General features: G+C 37.8%; 1 protein-coding gene across 2 annotated transcripts in view; it reads right to left on the bottom strand.

Moving 5' to 3' along the window:
* Positions 1 to 16,343, bottom strand: part of CPEB4 (cytoplasmic polyadenylation element binding protein 4) — a 63,182-nt gene extending 46,839 nt beyond the window's left edge. For both annotated transcript variants that reach the window (XM_060144216.1, XM_060144217.1), the window contains exon 1: positions 15,021 to 16,343. In XM_060144216.1, the coding sequence (XP_060000199.1) occupies positions 15,021 to 16,145 (1,125 nt within the window). In that variant the 5' untranslated portion in view covers positions 16,146 to 16,343. The remainder of the gene's footprint in view (positions 1 to 15,020) is intronic.
* Positions 16,344 to 17,443: the final 1,100 nt, after the last annotated feature.

Here is a 17,443-nt window from a genome sequence, read left to right as displayed (position 1 = left end):
GAAATATTTCTTTTCTCCTATTTCCTTATCTTGAGGTTTGTTTTTATACATCCCCTTTCCGGCTATAGAGTTGTAGGGGGTTTTCTGGGTCAAAATGTAATGGTGGTGGGGAGAGATGGAAGAGGAGACCTCAGCCTTTTTTTTTTTTTTAATGCAACTAAAGTAGTAAGCAACCTGTGAACTTCCAGAACTTGCATTTTGCCAATCACTGAATGACAAGAGCACGCAAGAGAATCAGTCAATAAAGAATATTATACAGTGTTTTTGTTTGTTTTATGACAGCTGTTTCCATCCAGTAAGTAAAGAAGCCTCCTTTTCACCTATAATTTAGCGAAGCCACTTCATACCGCCCCCCCAGCCTATTGCCTAGAATATAAAGATTTTTGCTAAAATAACCACTGACTTCTAATTGGTACCTTAAAACTAAAATCCTAAATGAATATTTAAATTTTCAGTAATGCTTTGTGGGATTAAAAAACAAACAAACAAAAAGCCCTCTATCCTTTTTACACTTATACTAGCTTTCCTTTCATTCATCACGGTTTAATACAAGGATGATAAATAAATACCAATATACAAACTCTGATCAACTGGTACTGACTCTCAGATGCAATGTGTTGAGAAGAATTTTCAGGCTCTGAATGGAATTAGAAGAAAACAGTGTCTCAACAGACACTTGTAAGTGCAAGATACAGACCCAATGGCACAAGCACCACATTTTTGCCAACCCTGGTCTAATATGTACTCCTCCCCACGATCCAACCTTATTCGCAATTACAATTATTATAAACTACTTTACATTTGTATAACACTTTGTTTCTTATGATGCTATGGTAATTCAGAGTTTCAAGCCACATATTTTGTCAAGTAAACATTCTGTTCTCAGAGAGGGTCCAAAGTTTATCATTCTTGATTTCTCCCTCACTGACTTTTTTCTGTCTATTTTAAGTATCTAATTTTACAAAAAGGACCAAAATGTAAATGTCTGTGTCATTAAGAAGTAGGTGGAGGGGTACAGACACAAATAAACCCAAGGAATAAGAACAGCACAAACAATGTTGGTTTTCCTGCCCAAGAACCAAAGTGACAAGTCAAGAGAGCTTTGATTTCTATATTTCATCCTTTGATTTTTCCTTTCTGGCTTGCTAATTGAGCCAAATATCAAAACCACTTACCTGTTTTCTAGAATCCATTTCCCAGAAAGTAAACTAACTATAAAATAGAAACCTTGTTAAGTGACAGCTCTTCTTGATTGAACTTGAGCTGATGATCAAAATATGAACATCAGCCTAAATCAGTGGAACCGAGCATTAGGCACTAGGAAGCCTGCAGTGTCATGTGAGCTTGGCATTTTCATCCTCTAGACCCTTTTCCTGATCCGAAAAAGGAAAGAGTTTGATTAGATCTCTAATATTCCTTTCCCACAAACAAAATACACTTGTATCCTAGCTTTCCGATATCCTAAGATAGTCTGTGCTCTTTCAAGATTTGCAGTTTAAATTATGATGAGTATGGAAGGAATCAAAGATGTGAACAAGAATGACTGATCAAAGTTTATCACTTCTTGCCCACAAAAAGGTGGGGGGGGGTCAATGACTGATTAATAAGAAAATGAACTTTTATAGTCTTAAAAGGACAGTCACTGCGTTTTCATTACGCTAAACATAATGCAAAATAAGAAGCATTTTCCAAAAAACTTACTTAAAACAATTTATTGAAGGGGGATGTCCTGATTTCCAATAAAAGTTCAAAGACTCTATTGTAAAACAAAAAAACACTCATCTGCTTCAACCCACTGCTGCCAGTTTCTCTTGGCAGACTACAGAAATAAAAAGCAGAAAAGCAGAGCTACCCTTTACTGAGCATCTACTGAGTACCTGACATTATTCTAGGTACTTTTTAAATACTGTCTTAATTAATGTTCAAACCTCCTTTTAAGTTAGATTGTATTATTCTCTTTTTTTTTTTTTTTTTTTTTTGCGGTACGCGGGCCTCTCACTGTCGTGGCCTCTCCCATTGCAGAGCACAGGCTCCGGATGCACAGGCTCAGCGGCCATGCCTCAAGGGCCCAGCCGCTCCACGGCACGTGGGATCTTCCCAGACCGGGGCACGAACCCATGTCCCCTGCATTGGCAGGTGGACTCTCAACCACTGCGCCACCGGGGAAGCCCTATTATTCTCATTTTAATGACAAAAACTAAGACTAGAGAAAATCCACAGTTTACTGCACAGACAGGTTACTGCCTAGTTCAGCAGCTTAGTCAGGATGCAAGCCCAAGTTTCACTCCAAAGCAAATGGGCTGCCTTGGGTAAAGTAATGGTCATGGCAGTCAAAAGACCACATTAGTTAAGATATATATTAGAATAAATGAGATACTCTGTCTGCCATAAGGGTGCTAGGGGCAGGAATGTGCTGGCTAGTACCTGGCAAACAGTAGGCACTAAAATATTACTCAATAAATGAAAGAAAGAACAAAAATTATGTATAAGAGTAATACAGGATAATATCGGAGATACTAAAAACATAAGAAAAGATAAAGAAGCTTTATCTTCCTTCTTTCTGTTGAGATGACAGACAGATGTGGTCCACAAATTAAAGACCTAACACAAATGTATCTCTAGGTTAACTACGGCCAACCACAGGAGCAGAAGTGGTAGTAATAGCAATAATAATAGTACCAGCAGCTAACGTTTAACAAGCTCTAATGCTTTACATGCATATTCTCATTTATTCCTCACAAAAATCCTATACAGTTAAGTGTTAAGTTATTATTCCATTTCACAGATGAAAAAAGTGAAGTTTAGCATGATTAAGTAACTTTACCAACATCAGGTAATGGAGAAGGCAGAATTTGAACCCAGGCCTTCTGACTCTAGAACATTTCATGAATGAAAATAAAAGACCATCAATTATTTTCAAGGCTCAGCAAAGCAAACTTGATTACAATGTGTAGACCTCTTTTTATTTTGTAAAAATTAATTGTATTTAATATATTGAGTTGTAACTTGTTGGTTTCAGTTTCTGTCATCTCTACTTCACAGGACAATTTCTAAAGGAAAAACCACACAAGCCACTATGAAAATCAAAGTTGATAAAAATAACCTTCTGACAAAACAAATTAGTATTTCAAACAGCAGGACCTGTCCTTTTAATATACACCTGAATAATCCTGACTGCCACAGCAAAATAGGAAGACCTACGTAAGCAAAGAACTGATGACACGTCTTTTTATAACATCCCAGAGTAGCCACAAGAAGGACGTGAACCTGTTGGGTCTATTACAATCAGGATGAACAACCAGATTGCAATTATGCCACAAACCAAAATTATCATTTTTGTAGCTTTTAAAAAAAAAATCCAGATGGATAATGTAAGCCAGTGTTTCTCATACTTAAGAGTATATCAGAATCATCTGGAGGTCCTGTCAAAACAGACTACCGGGTCAACCCGCCAAGTTTCTCATTCAGTAGGTCTGGGTAGGGTCCAAGAATTCACATTTCTAACAAGTTTCTAAGTGAAGACAGGACCACACTTTGAGAACCACTGAGTTAAGCAATTCCATTCCACAGGTTAACTTCATTAGATACTTGGGGGTGTGAGTTGTAGCTTACATCCTGTTGACAGCTGTGATGCAGTCCAGCTTAAATATTCTACATCAACCATTCTAAGGTTTCCTTATGAAGAGAAAGGGCTTTGCTCTCAAAACCCAAATCAAAGCCCTCTCTTCCAAGCTCTAAGATGCATAAATTGGAAAAAAGATTACAATTCAGTTCAGTTTCAACAGAACCACCACCTTGACCACTCCACTAATTGTTCCTGTCTTCTTATACTTGAGTTAGTATGTTTTAGCATTACTAGACCTGGTCTAAAACACAAAATGTACTTAATTGAACGTGCCCACATTATTAAGAACCAAAGCCAAAATTCAGCTACTCCCTTTACTCACTGCCTTCCTATAAAGACATACATTACTGTGAGCATCACTTCTCAGACTGCTAGGTATCTGTATCAGCTTATGGAAGTTTCTCTTTCCGGCTTAAACTTTCCCTGGTGAAGAAGGGAAAGGAAAATATTTTGGTTTGAAAGGCAAAGTCTATGCCAGTGTATAGCTGCCAAAATAAATAGGAAGTCTGAGATGCCAGCACAGCCCATAATTAATCAAAGGTAACTCTGGGAGTTTTAATCCAAAGTTTGCCAAAATGTAAATATTTTTCTTGGATTAAGTATTTAAGGCCACAGATACCAAAGGCTGGCAATATAGTCAGCTTTCAAGATTCCACTATCAGATGACCCTTCCATCCCTGTGCAGGCACAAGTCCCTTTTTCCCCATATCCCCCTAGAACGCTGACAGCCCACATGATATTGACAAGTTCTGTTACAGCTACCCACCCCCTCTGCCACTGGACTGCGAGCTCCACTCACCTCCACAGCCACAGACTGTAGCGACTGTGCAGCATCCAGTAAGTCCCTCGTCATCGTTACCATCATCATTAAAGTGGCTAACGTGTCCCTCCTGGCTCCGTGTTGTGTCTCAGATGAATGATGTATGATTTACGTACATTAGTTCCTCACAACCATCATGTAAAGTGGATACAATTATCACCCCCATTTTAGGCAAATGAGTTCTGAGAAGTTAACTACTTGCCCTCAAAGTCACAAAGTAAGTGGTGGAGTCTGACTTCAGAGCAGAAGCTCAGAAAAGTGGTCCATTTAAATGAGCTTTGTCATGACCTAGAAATTCCAATCTATCAACACCTGCAAGGTATGAAATCCTTCACTGTATACAGGGTCTGAATGCAGAGAACAAGTGTCAGAGGTTAAAGTGAAAGAGGTAATTACCTGAAGTAGGAGAAACCACATTTAATAGCATCTCATATTTCTTAGCAGGATCCCTCTTCAGTCAGTGCTTTCTCATTAGGACCGCTTTATAATGAGGCAGAGTCTTCCAGATCTTGGGCTACCAAGTGCTTCCTAATAGAATAATAAACTATAACAAAATGAATCAATGTCTTTGGGGTATTACCCTGACTGGATCAATAGCTCCATTTTCTGCCACATGAACTGATGAATCTGATCTCTCCAGAAAGCCTTTGAGAAAATTTTCTTTTATCCCACCTTCACTAAATAAACCACATTCAGGTTCACCATTAGAAATCCTTAAAGTGGTAAATATTTCTTGTCACCACTTGACTGTATTAAAAACACAACTTGGCATTCTAGACTTGATTAGTCAGTTCCTAAATCAATAGACCCCTTCCTCTTGTTAACTATTTGCTCATTTTCACCTTGCCTGGCAGAGGGAAATAATTAAAATCTAGTCCAAGACCTGCGTGTAAATCACCACTTAGAAGACAACTGATCTTGACACTGCATTGTCTCTGAACCTTGATTTCATCATGGAAATAAGGATCCCACCTCCCTTATAAAACTGGGGTGCGGAGAAATGAGACAAGGTCCGCACCACACCCGCCAGCTAGGAGATCCTCTCAATAAACATTCCCTCTGCCCCTTCTCTTTCTGGTGAAATGGCAAAAGAGCCCGAAACTAACATATTAAATTAGGTATTGTTTGTATCTGAATAATTCAGCTGTTCTCTGCTATTTCCCATAGCTCACTTTCATAGAGAAACAAAAAAGGGGAAAAAAAAGATATTTCCTACCTAATAAGCTATTTGGGGCAAGAGGTCATTAGTTCAGGAAAGTGGGAAGAGCTACTAAAACTAGGCCCTAAGGAATGAAGTCATTTAGACCCTCTGGCCACTCCTCTAACTTTGGCTGCTTACTGGCAGTCAGCAGTCCTCTGCTATACATCTGCTGGGCCTGATCAGGGTCCGGAGTCAGCAGAGAGAACGGTCACCCAAATACACAATCTTTATTCTTAAACTGAGGCTTGTATCCTATAACCCATAACATCCATAATGTCTCTTCTCTTTCATGAGCCTTGACAGCAACGTCAAAAGGCAGCCTGTGCCCAGTGTCGGCCTCTGGGCCCTCACAGCTCCCCCCGCCACATCCTTAGCTCTCCAGTCTCCGGAGCAGAAGGCACTTCTCAACACGCAGGCACAGAGCAAGAGGTCACCAGACTGTACAGTTCACGAGGACGAGCATGTCTGCCTTGGTCATGTACTCCTAGCACACAGTCCATTGAAAGCATCAAACATTTGTGGGTTGAAAAACAGCAAGAGATGAAAAAAATGTGATGCAGTCCAAAGGCCTGCAAAAGACCCCAAACCTTTAAATTTCCCTTTGGAAAAACAAAAACACATTAACAAACAAAAACACAACCAAAACGCTCTCAGTCCTGTCCTGTTCTCTCTCCTTTTGGAGATCCTTCCCCCAAGTCCACAGAAGCCTGAACCCAGAAGAAGGCTGAAATGAAGAGAGGAAAACTGAACAATCTCCTCCCAAATTTGTGGTAATCAGCTGATGTTTTGGTGTCTTGTTGGATCTCTTTTTTTTTTTTTTTTTTTGACGGCCATGTGACCACCAGCACCCTTCTTGATCTAGAAGGGAGATGCGGCCAATAGTGGTTTCTTTAGAGATTAGCATCAGGTTGAGCAGTGAAACAGGCTGAGCAGGTACAACAGAAATGTGGGCCTTGCTTCAATTTCTCACTATCTTTCTTTAAAAAACAACTAGAAGATATTTTTGTATGTTTTTAAGGGGGGAAAAAAAGACTATCTTTTAGAGACACATACTAAACCATTTACAGATGAAATGATACAATACCTGGGAAATGCTTCAAAATAACATGAAAGCAGGAAGAGACAGTTAGGAAGATGGATGAAAGAGGACTGTCCAGGAGCTGATCATTGTTGGAAGCCAGGTGACATGTATGTACATGGGAATTTGCTATACACTACTCTATTATTGAATATGTTTAAACTTTTCCATAATAAGAAATGAAAAAGACTTGGGGGGAAAAACTTTATCCAAAGAGGAAACAAACAAACAAAAAAACCAGTTGGTCACTAAATTTTCCAGCAATGTTCAAGAAAATGGGAGCATCATCTGGGCTGACTCCCACTATTAAGTATTGAGTTTATTAAACAAAATTATAGTTCAGATTATAAAATTCTTCTTTAGAGTTAAACTCAAATTACCATATACCAGTTACACAATGGTTTTCACCTTTTAAGAATCTGTGCTATTTGCAAAATTTTGAATTAATATTTCTATTTGATGACTTTCTTATACCAACAGAATCTTTTGGAAGCCAAATATTAGGCATATTTCATTTTACTTCAAAAACACTGGACAAAAGAAATGTGAAAATGAAGGATCAGGAAAGTTGAGGAGCTTGCCTTAGGTCACACAGCTAGTAAGTGGCAGAGCCATCGTTGAAACTCAGATCAACTCAGATCTGACTTCCATAGGATAATTAGGAGGTTTTTCTGAGTAGCAACTGTTCTTACATTGTTTGGTTCTTTTTAAGGTTCTTAGAGACAGTAAGGCTACAGCAGTTATTTTACTGACTAGCACCAGATGCATTCCTCAAAAACACCTGGGAAAACTACTATTAAAAGTATGTTGCATAACATTTAAATATAAATATGGCTTTAAAGTGTATAATACTGAGGAATTAACTATAACTTATTTTAGAGCTAAAAGCAAGCAATGACTGGGATATATCTGGTAAATATGCAGCAAATAGAAATTGCCCAATCTAAATACTCTACAATATGAAAAGTACTTCTTCAGCTTAAGACTTTAAACTTTAAAAATTCAGTTTGCAAACATGAGGGAGAACCTGTGACTGATGGAGTTTTTTTCCTTGACGTGTAATGAGACCTAAATTCTGTGACCCACAGGCTAAAGTTTGCCTTTTGTAGTACCATTTTGTCACAGAACTTAAAAAAGCACATGTTGTGTACAGGTGTATATTTATAAATGTGACCATTAATAAAATATTTGGAACTGTCATTTACACTCTGTTTCTGTTATACCTAAAGTTGAACCTGTTAGTTTGCCTTGAAGTTTAAACAGCTCATGGATTAAAATGAAATATAACTATTGGGCTAGTTGCTAATTTGTTTACAATGATAAAAAATGCATGTTCAGTATCATTCAAAGATTAGCACAGGTCAGAAATACATTATGAATCAAATCAAAACAATTTTTATGAGATATCTACCTATGCCTAGTCCATAACATAGCAGGTACTCAATAAATATATGCTAAATAAATTAATTAAAATATAAAAAACGGAACTTAATTCCAGGATAAAAGCTAAAATATATTCAATTCAAATCTATGGCACCTTTTCCTGTCTTTTAATGAACAAAATCATAAATTCTTCATTAAAGTATGGTCTCCTTCTAAGTGTCCATTGACAGATGAAGGGATAAAGAAGATGTGGCACATATATACAATGGAATATTACTCAGCCATAAAAAGAAATGAAATTGAGTTATTTGTAGTGAGGTGGATGGACCTAGAGTCTGTCTTACAGAGTGAAGTAAGTCAGAAAGAGAAAAACAAATACCGTATGCTAACACATATATGGAACCTAAAAAAAAAAACAAACAAAAAATGGTTCTGAAGAACCTGGGGGCAGGACAGGAATAAAGACGCAGACGTAGAGAATGGACTTGAGGACACAGGGAGGGGGAAGGGTAAGCTGGGACGAAGTGAGACTTATATATACTTATATATACTGCCAAATGTAAAACAGATAGCTAGAGGGAAGCAGCCGCGTAGCACAGGGAGATCAGCTTGGTGCTCTGTGACCACCTAGAGGGGTGGGATAGGGAGGGTGGGAGGGAGACGCAAGAGAGAGGAGATATGGGGATATATGTATATGTATAGCTGATTCACTTTGTTATAAAGCAGAAACTAACACACCATTGTAAAGCAATTATACTCCAATAAAGATGTTTAAAAAAAAGTACAGTCTCCTTTAATGTATACAAAAACAATCAAATGTTCTAAATTTCTTAAAAATAGGCAAAATCTTTCAAACTACTGAAAGATGCAGGCTGCCAATGCTAATAAATGTTTAAGTATATAAACAATTATTAAAACTTCTCTTCGGGCTTCCCTGGTGGTGCAGTGGTTGAGAGTCCGCCTGCCGATGCAGGGGACACGGGTTCGTGCCCCGGTCCGGGAAGATCCCACATGCCGCGGAGCGGCTAGGCCCGTGAGCCATGGCCGCTGAGCCTGCGCGTCCGGAGCCTGTGCTCCGCAACGGGAGAGACCACGACAGTGAGAGGCCCGCGTACCGCAAAAAAAAAAAAAAAACTTCTCTTCAAGAAAACTGATAATTCTGCTAAATGTTTTATCTGTCCTGGGTTGCATCTAGCTTATTTAAAAGTAGTACTCTGAGAAGTGGAGCATATATGATAAGACAAGCAAAACTAAGGACTGCTCAAAATCTTTCATAGATACCCAAGCTTTTTGTAGTTATTTTAATTTCCTGATTTTACTCAATATTAGAGATTTTAATTTTATTTTAAACAAAAAAATGTAAGCTACCTAATACGGCCACATATTTAAAGTACCTTAGAATAACCCTTCACTGCCAGGTCTGTGTTCTCAAATTTAAGTGACTTGCTCAAGGTCACACAGCTAACTAGAGTTCAGATCAAACGTAAGTCTGTTTGGATCCAGGGCCTGTGCTTCAGTCTACTATATTTTTGGCCTCACACAATAGCCTTTCTCAGTAATTATCCAAGTGTTAGCTTCAGAAATTGATTAAAAATAGGATCTATATAGATCTTTTATCTTTCTATTGAGAATTTTCTGAAAACCTTAAAGTGTAACTCCTTCTGTTCCAATATTATACAATATGATGAGAATCTACGCTAACTCTGAAGTAAAAAATTCTATACTGCTATAAATTTATCATGGTAAAAATATACTTTAATTTCCTCAAGAACAATTTTGTTTGAACAATTAAATACAAAATGACTTTTGTCAGGAAAAATTAAAATGAATGCTCATGTTACAAGCTCCCTGCCTTAAATAGAAATATATTATCTCATCTGTGATGGGACCAAAAACTGAGGTAAAATATAGTGCTGAAAAAATGTGATAATGGAACCTCAAGCTTATTTTCCTTAATAGAAAGAGCAAAAAAGTCGTAAGGAAAATAGATTTAGACTGTAAAATTCAAAATAGGCATATGTTAACTTTAAGACTACTTTTCCATTTCTTTCTCGTGAACACCAACAAAAATTATTCTCAAAAGCATAAACTCATGAACTAAATAACATCTTTCTAGTTGCAACTAGCAACAAGCACATTCACTAGGCTTGCAATAACCAGGTTTTTCCTGAAAGATGTTGGAACAGTGTGTTGATCATATTCCATGGCTTCCCTGAAGACACATCAAAAAATAATCAAAAAACTACCCTGTCCAAGTTTCAATTCCATCAGAAAAGCAATTAAACCTAGTTAAAAGGCTTTCTACAAAAAGGTGTAAAATGGTATCTGGTAAGCTTTTCCCAAACTTTTCCAATATTTCAATTCTGCTGGAACCAGAACCATCCAACCCATACCTTACAGTTAAAAAAAATTACTTTCCCATCTTCTAATATAGATTAATACAAAGTCAAAGAAAATGTTTCCTATATCCCTTGGGACTATATGAGAAAACAAAAAATGTAACAACGTTGCACTTTAGGTAATTTTAATATTGATAATTCACCATGACTTTCAGACCCGAAGCGATGCAGTAACTTTCTGTTTTCAGATATAAGATGCCATATATAATTTTGAGGATCAATAAACTGAAAACACAAGGAGAGTTATTAAAGTAACATAAATTATTTGCCTGGTTAAGACAACTTAACAAATCCATGGTGACCAAGTAAGAGCAAATGGGCTCCAAATCCTAAAATGTCTCCCTATCAATCAAGTTTTAGGATCATCTTTGTAACAGATTTTGTCTCCCCCCTTTCCTTTTTCTTTTCTTTTTTTTTTTTTTCTTTTTGGTCTTCTTCTTGGTTCTTAGCTAATGGAGATGGGGGCATAACTGAGCTGAATATAAGAGAGTACTAGGATATATAGCATACAATTCTCCTTTACATTCCTGTAAGGACAGAAGATCTAGGCACCCCTCCAAAGAACTGCTATATTCAAATTAATTACTGGCAGGTGCCCCAATATATTATTTGGTTTGGACATCAGGATTCCAGGATGTGTTTGGCAGGATGGGTAGGATTTTCCTCCCCTTAATGTAAGGGTCAAATCATGCCTTTAGTCACATAAACATGGCCCTTGTTTCTTCATTTTGAAATTAAGACAATAAAACTAAGCCTCATAGGGTTGAGAAATCCTATACATGAAGTGAGATAACATATGTGAAAGCACGTAGCTCAGTACCTAGTATATAGTACGTACTAAAATCAAACAAAAAAATATTGATTTGAATATTATTTGTTTAATATTTTAAAGTTGACAAATAAATATATTCTATTATTTTCCACTTTTCAAAACTTTATAATCAGCTTTTAATCATCAGGTATCAATGATTCACTGTAAAAATTTTTCTCTCATCTTACACGTTTCCGGGAGGCATTTACCGCTGCCCCCATCTGTAACATGTCTATGTGAAAAGACACTGTAGTATAATGGTTAAAAGCCAAATCTCATGTGTGAATAGTAATAATAACAATAATAATTTCTACTTCATAGGATTGTTGAATGAAGTAAATGAGTTAATACATGTAAAACACTTAGACTATCAAAGGCATGTTAGCTATTATTAAATACATATTAGTTTAGTTGTATCTGAAAACTGGATTTCAGGCATGTTATCTGCATCCACATAATGAAAACTTTAAGCTAAGCAAAAATAACTTAGAAACAAATTTTAATACAAAGAAAATCCCAAAATATAATGCCTGTCGTGTCAGTTATTTAGAGGATTATTCACATATTTGGAATCTTTGCTCCTGCTCCATAAACATGGGTAAAAGAGAAGGTTAAGATTGGCCCCCAAAATTAATTTAAAATGTCATCATGAATTTTAATTCACTGTATGTACCCAAACCTAAATTAAACAAATGTAAAAACCATTCTGATTCATTTCAAATTAAAATAAACACTGCCCAGTATTAGTTACATTTCAGGTAAATTATTTCCTTTTAATATAATAATTCCATGCTAGCCTTTGATTGAATGCCAATATTATAATATAGCCATGTAAATTCTATCCTGTAATTTCTGTGGTAAATTTTAAGATCTCTCTATAACACCTAAGGAATGCTTTCTAAAAGCAACGGAAATTGAATTACTAATCTATAAAATGTCTTTCCTAAAATTAATAGTGTTTAAGGCAATAAATTTAAATAAGATAGCAGTGTTTAGAAAAAAGTATGGACTGTGATTGCAGCAGTTTAAATTTCACAGTAGCTTGCTTTAGAATCATAAGGAACTTAGGAATCACCTAGGTCACCACCACCCCCAATTTTATGAAGAAACTGAGGTCCCCAAATGCTATGACACTGATAGGGCCAAGACCACAACCTAGGTGTCTGGGCTCCCAGTCAAATAAATGTTTCTTCAAATCTTTTCATATCAGATTTAACCAAGTAATTCATATCAACTCAAAACAGTATTTTTTGCCAAAAAATTATTCAAAAGAATAATTCTCTAAAACACTACACACACAGAACTGCATTCATTTAAGTAAGCACCACGGTACTCAGTTTACTAACTTCTTATATTTTCAAAACCCTATTAGGAATTTCTTGTCATAAAGATTCTTTTCAAATCACTTATTTTTATTGTGACTTACAACTCAACCCAATGCTTGCTCTCAGCTCCCCATCTCCCAACCTCTCTCTTTCTCTCTCTTCACTCTCTCACACACAGAAATATACACACTCTCCTAAAAATGGTGGGGATGGTGAACAGAAAGCAACAACTTAGTTTCTAATCCTACCAAATTTCAGCCAGGTATATTGACTCATCCATTTTCCATTCTCAGCATAACAGACAACAATTCTAAGGGAAGAGTTAGTTTCTAACAGTATCTTTTAGTATCAATCTTAGTCTACTATTATTTCATACACCAGCTTAATCTCTAAGAAACCATCTGATTAAAAAAATTTCACATGTTAAACACATCCCATTAGCTCCATAAAAATATTAATAATGTGCATATACATATAGTTTATACATTTTCTGAAATTTTTATTTTTCCCAAAGCAAACCTTTATCAAAAGTCAGTAAACTGAGAATGGAAAACAAACTATGAGGTCACATAAATTCATTCTGTCACTTTATAAGTAGCAAAATAGAAAAGAAAAGTATTTTTAATTCTGAGCCAATCTTAACCCAGTTAAAATGTTGAGAATGCCGTCTTAGATTTTTTCAATTAGGAATATATAAATAATTCATAAAAGTTACCTTTGCATTAAATTTCCCTTAAATTTATGTTCAAAGGAATATCAAAACCAACTTTTTAAAAACAGACTTCATGGGATTGCCAATGTCTTCAACAGCCTTTCACCTGACCACTAAAGCGTGATAATTGCTCTCTTCAGTTTGAGTAAAAACCCATTCTAAAAACAAAAGCCAACAGCTTTTTTTATACCTGGGCAAAAAAATTATTGAAAAAAAATTTTTTTAACTAGATTTCACCAAATATTTTAAGATACATCCTAATCATTATACCTGAATCCTTAGAGAAGGGATATTTAATTCCTTGGAATGACACAGGGTTCTCTTAGCAAACTTCCCCTCCCTCTGAGCAAATCATTAATTAAAACAGATAATTCTACTTGTGTTGACATCATATATGGAGACATTGCAATTATTTTGAAATCTGTCTGAGCCTTTGCCGAAAGATCTCTAAAATAACCCTCTAGATATAGCACATGTGTATGCCTACACATGTATGTAGCATTTTTTAATCCTTGCTTTTTAACCTAGAGTTTGTACTCTTATCAGCTGTGTGCTCTTGGGCAAGTTATTATATCTTGCTGATACTCAATTTTCTCATCTCTAAAATGGGGATAATAACAGAACTTATCTTGTGGGGTTTGTTCTGAGGACTGATTCAATGTTAGCTTAAAACCCATATAAATTTCCTAAACACATATAAATGATCATACCCCCAAAGTATACAAATTTAGTGGGGCATCTGACGTTCAGTTAACTATGAAATTCCCTTTATCCTATGTCTATCAACTAGACTGGCTGCTCATTAATTAAAAAACATGAAACAATGTGACTCTTGCAGAATAAGGATACACTGGTGGCAAGAAAGACAAGTGATCTTTGCCTGGGTCTATTTTTAGGAATGGTTTAATTATCTACACCCCCAGTGTTAACACGGGAAAATAAACAAATGGGTGAAAGGCATCATAAAAGACTCACTCTGAGATCAACAGTTTCATAGTATGCAAAAATAATTGGGGATGAAGAAAATATTTAGATCATTTCTCTAGCAGTCCTTACTGACACAAGGCAGGCCAGAATTTGCAAAAAGGTTTAACAGGAATTGCCGAATTGATGAATTCAAACTGTTCAGACCGCAGGGTTCAGAGAGGTTTCAGGTTTAAAATATAACCAGTGAGAAAACTATAATTCAATAGCTGGTTTTCAGTGAATCACTACCTTACAGCGGACAAAAATTAATTTGCGAGGTTATATAGTTATGCAAACGGGTAGAAAATGCTCATCAGTTTCCACAATGAAATATATTTATATCTACATTATTTATTCTCACTTAAATAAGTAGGGAAAAACCAACCACGATTCTCTTGTCAGGCTAGAAAGGTATTATAGTTAATAATCATGACATCACTAGCTACCTGGTATTCATAATTATGATAATTTATACGATCATCTAGGGGAAGATAACAATTAGAAATTTACCAAAAAAAAAGCTGAATATTTTGTTCCAAATTATACTCCTCTCCTGCCAAAATCATGTCTGGTAATTAACTCATTTTCTAAGAAGAGCTCTGATATGAATACAGACAATTCAAACTCTCTTCGTTACATAGATACTACACCCTGCCGTTTCCTTATTTCATCTTAATCTATTAATGGAACATAATCTTACCGGAAAAGGAAAAATGTTGTCAGCCCTGTTCAAGCTATCTTCCATCCAGGATTTAGGAGCAAAGGCAGAGCTGGGGCGAGCGTACTTCTGGAGCTGAATATGATTGCTTGCAAAATTTTTCTTCAAAGGCGAGATGGAGTTCAGGGGCGTTATTCCTCCATTCAGCCCTCTGCGGTGATCTCGGCCTTGGGAACCTCCCCAGCCACCATATCCACCACCTCCTGGGCTCCAGGAAGAAGACGGTGTAGGAGAGGGGCTCTGGTAGCTGCTCCATGGAGAGGGGGGCTTGTTAAGATTATTCGCCAAATGAGGCAGCTGGTTAAAAGCAGCATTTCTATGTGTGAAAGGTGGGGGATGGGGACTGGCAGGAGACCTCCTTTGCTGCTGATGCTGGCTGTGATGATGCTGGAAATGAGGGTGATGGGGGTGGTGCTGTGAGAGAGGCCCGATCTGAGGAGAGAAACTGCCTCCAAAGCCAGGGCTGACATGATGGGGAAAATTTTGAAACAACAGAGCACCGTTATTAGCCGAAGCAGCCGGGACCCCTCCCTGGTGAAAGAAACTTGCATCTTCATTGATGATTGTAGAGGAAGAAGGCGCTATCGCTGCTGACCAGTTACTGAAACCAGTAAGAGACGACGCGCTAGATGTCAAGGGTTGGGTTGAAGTACCTAGCCCCGTGGCTTCTTGATAATCAAACCCTGTCAACACTGGTGATTCGATTCTTATTTTCTCCTTCCCGTTGCCATTTTCTGAAGAATTGTCCCCTTGATTTTCTTCAGATTTTGCCTTCTCAGTTTCAGGCAGTATTCCAGCTTCCTGACCTGGACTGGGGGAGAGCTGCTGCTTTTCTAAAGGGTCTTGCTGTTCCTGTTGCTGACTTTTTGCCTTTTCTGATCCCAAGATCTCATCCTGAATGTTATGGGTAGCCGGGGCAGGAAAGAGCCAAGCTGACCCGGCACTGCTGCCATTGGCAGCTGTGTTATTATTTATAAAAGCAGCGGGGCTGGGGGTGGCATTTTGGTGATGGTGTGGAGGCTGCAGATGTGGATGGAATCTGACTGGAAAAGCAGATTTATTCCCAGTATTGCTTTGCACTAGCACTCCAAACCCGTAATCCCCCATTTATTATTTTTAGGCTCAGAATCTTATGATTAAAAAAAACAACAACCTGATGTCTCACGCCTTTGTATCCTCTACCCCAAATTTAAGTTGCTTGTTTGAAATGTCTTATTTTTAGCTAGCTCAAAGATCGCAGCTTATCACCCTAAATAGTTCAGATTTGGAATTCTGGTCTCTGAAAGAAAAAAACTAAAAAAAAAAAAAAAAAAAAGGTCTTAAAACATTGACATGAATCCAACTTATTCTAGGAGGGAATAAAAACGAAGAGGGTAAAAATCAAGTCTTTGGTTAGTAAAATAGGCGCTTTCTTTTTCCAAAGGAAAACGTACATGAATGACAAAAACACAGCTTCTCAAGCATCTATGGATGTAGAAGAATAAGCATTGCGCGGAGTAAAAATATATATATATATAATTTAACAATCACATATGGTCTTCTTCAGCAGTTTAGATTCACTCACATAAAAATTAGAATAGGGCTAAGGGGAGAATACGTTCTTTTCTTGGCAGCTTGGTTAAAAAAAATCAGGAATAATTTAAGAACATTATATATTATATATTTATATATATAGATTATATTAGGTTATTTGGGGTGGGAGGCGAATTCCTGGTTGCGGGAGAGGAAATCAGCATTGACTAATGGAAAGATGATTGCAGGGAAGTTTCTGCTGTTCCTGGTCCTGTTTCTGATCTTTCACGGGGTGCAGTTTTGGCCTCTGGGGCTGTTCCTGAAGCTCTGGGTGCAGATCTTGCTGCGGTCGCTGTTCCTGGGGCTCCCCCCGGCCTCCTCTCCCCCATGAAATGGGTTGGAAACACCCGTTTCTCCCTCTTGGGGGTGTCGCGATCAGTACGTATTAGAGAGACTCGACGAGGACAAGCTGGCGGCCCCGGGGTGCGGGGACCAAGGGGTCGACCTGGAAGGTCCTGCGGTTTCGGCCTCTACCCCTCTCTGCGGCTCCGGGGTTTTTTTCCCTCATGGGACCCAGGGGCGGTTTGTTCAGTTCTCTCAGTTCGATTCTCCGCAGGGGGGAAAAAAGAGGAAAAATAGGAAAACCCCACCAGCGTAGTTACTCTAAAAGAGAAGGGCCTTCCCCCCTTTGCTCGCTCTCTCTCTTTTTTCCCCCAGATTTTTTTAAAAACTGTAATTTAGAAGGCTTTTGTTTCTCCTCACGGTTGCTGGGCCGTCGCCGCCGCCGCCGTCGCTTTACCCCGGTCCCGCAGTCCCCGCTGTCGTAGTTGCGGACTCCGCCTGGCTCTTCTTCTCTCCTCCTTCCTCCTCTGCTGTCGCCGCTGCCGCCGCCG

Source organism: Lagenorhynchus albirostris, chromosome 3, assembly GCF_949774975.1.
Source record: "Lagenorhynchus albirostris chromosome 3, mLagAlb1.1, whole genome shotgun sequence".
Taxonomy (NCBI): Eukaryota; Metazoa; Chordata; class Mammalia; order Artiodactyla; family Delphinidae; genus Lagenorhynchus; species Lagenorhynchus albirostris.
Note: the sequence above shows the minus strand (reverse complement) of the source record. Positions and strands in the feature narration are given on the sequence as shown.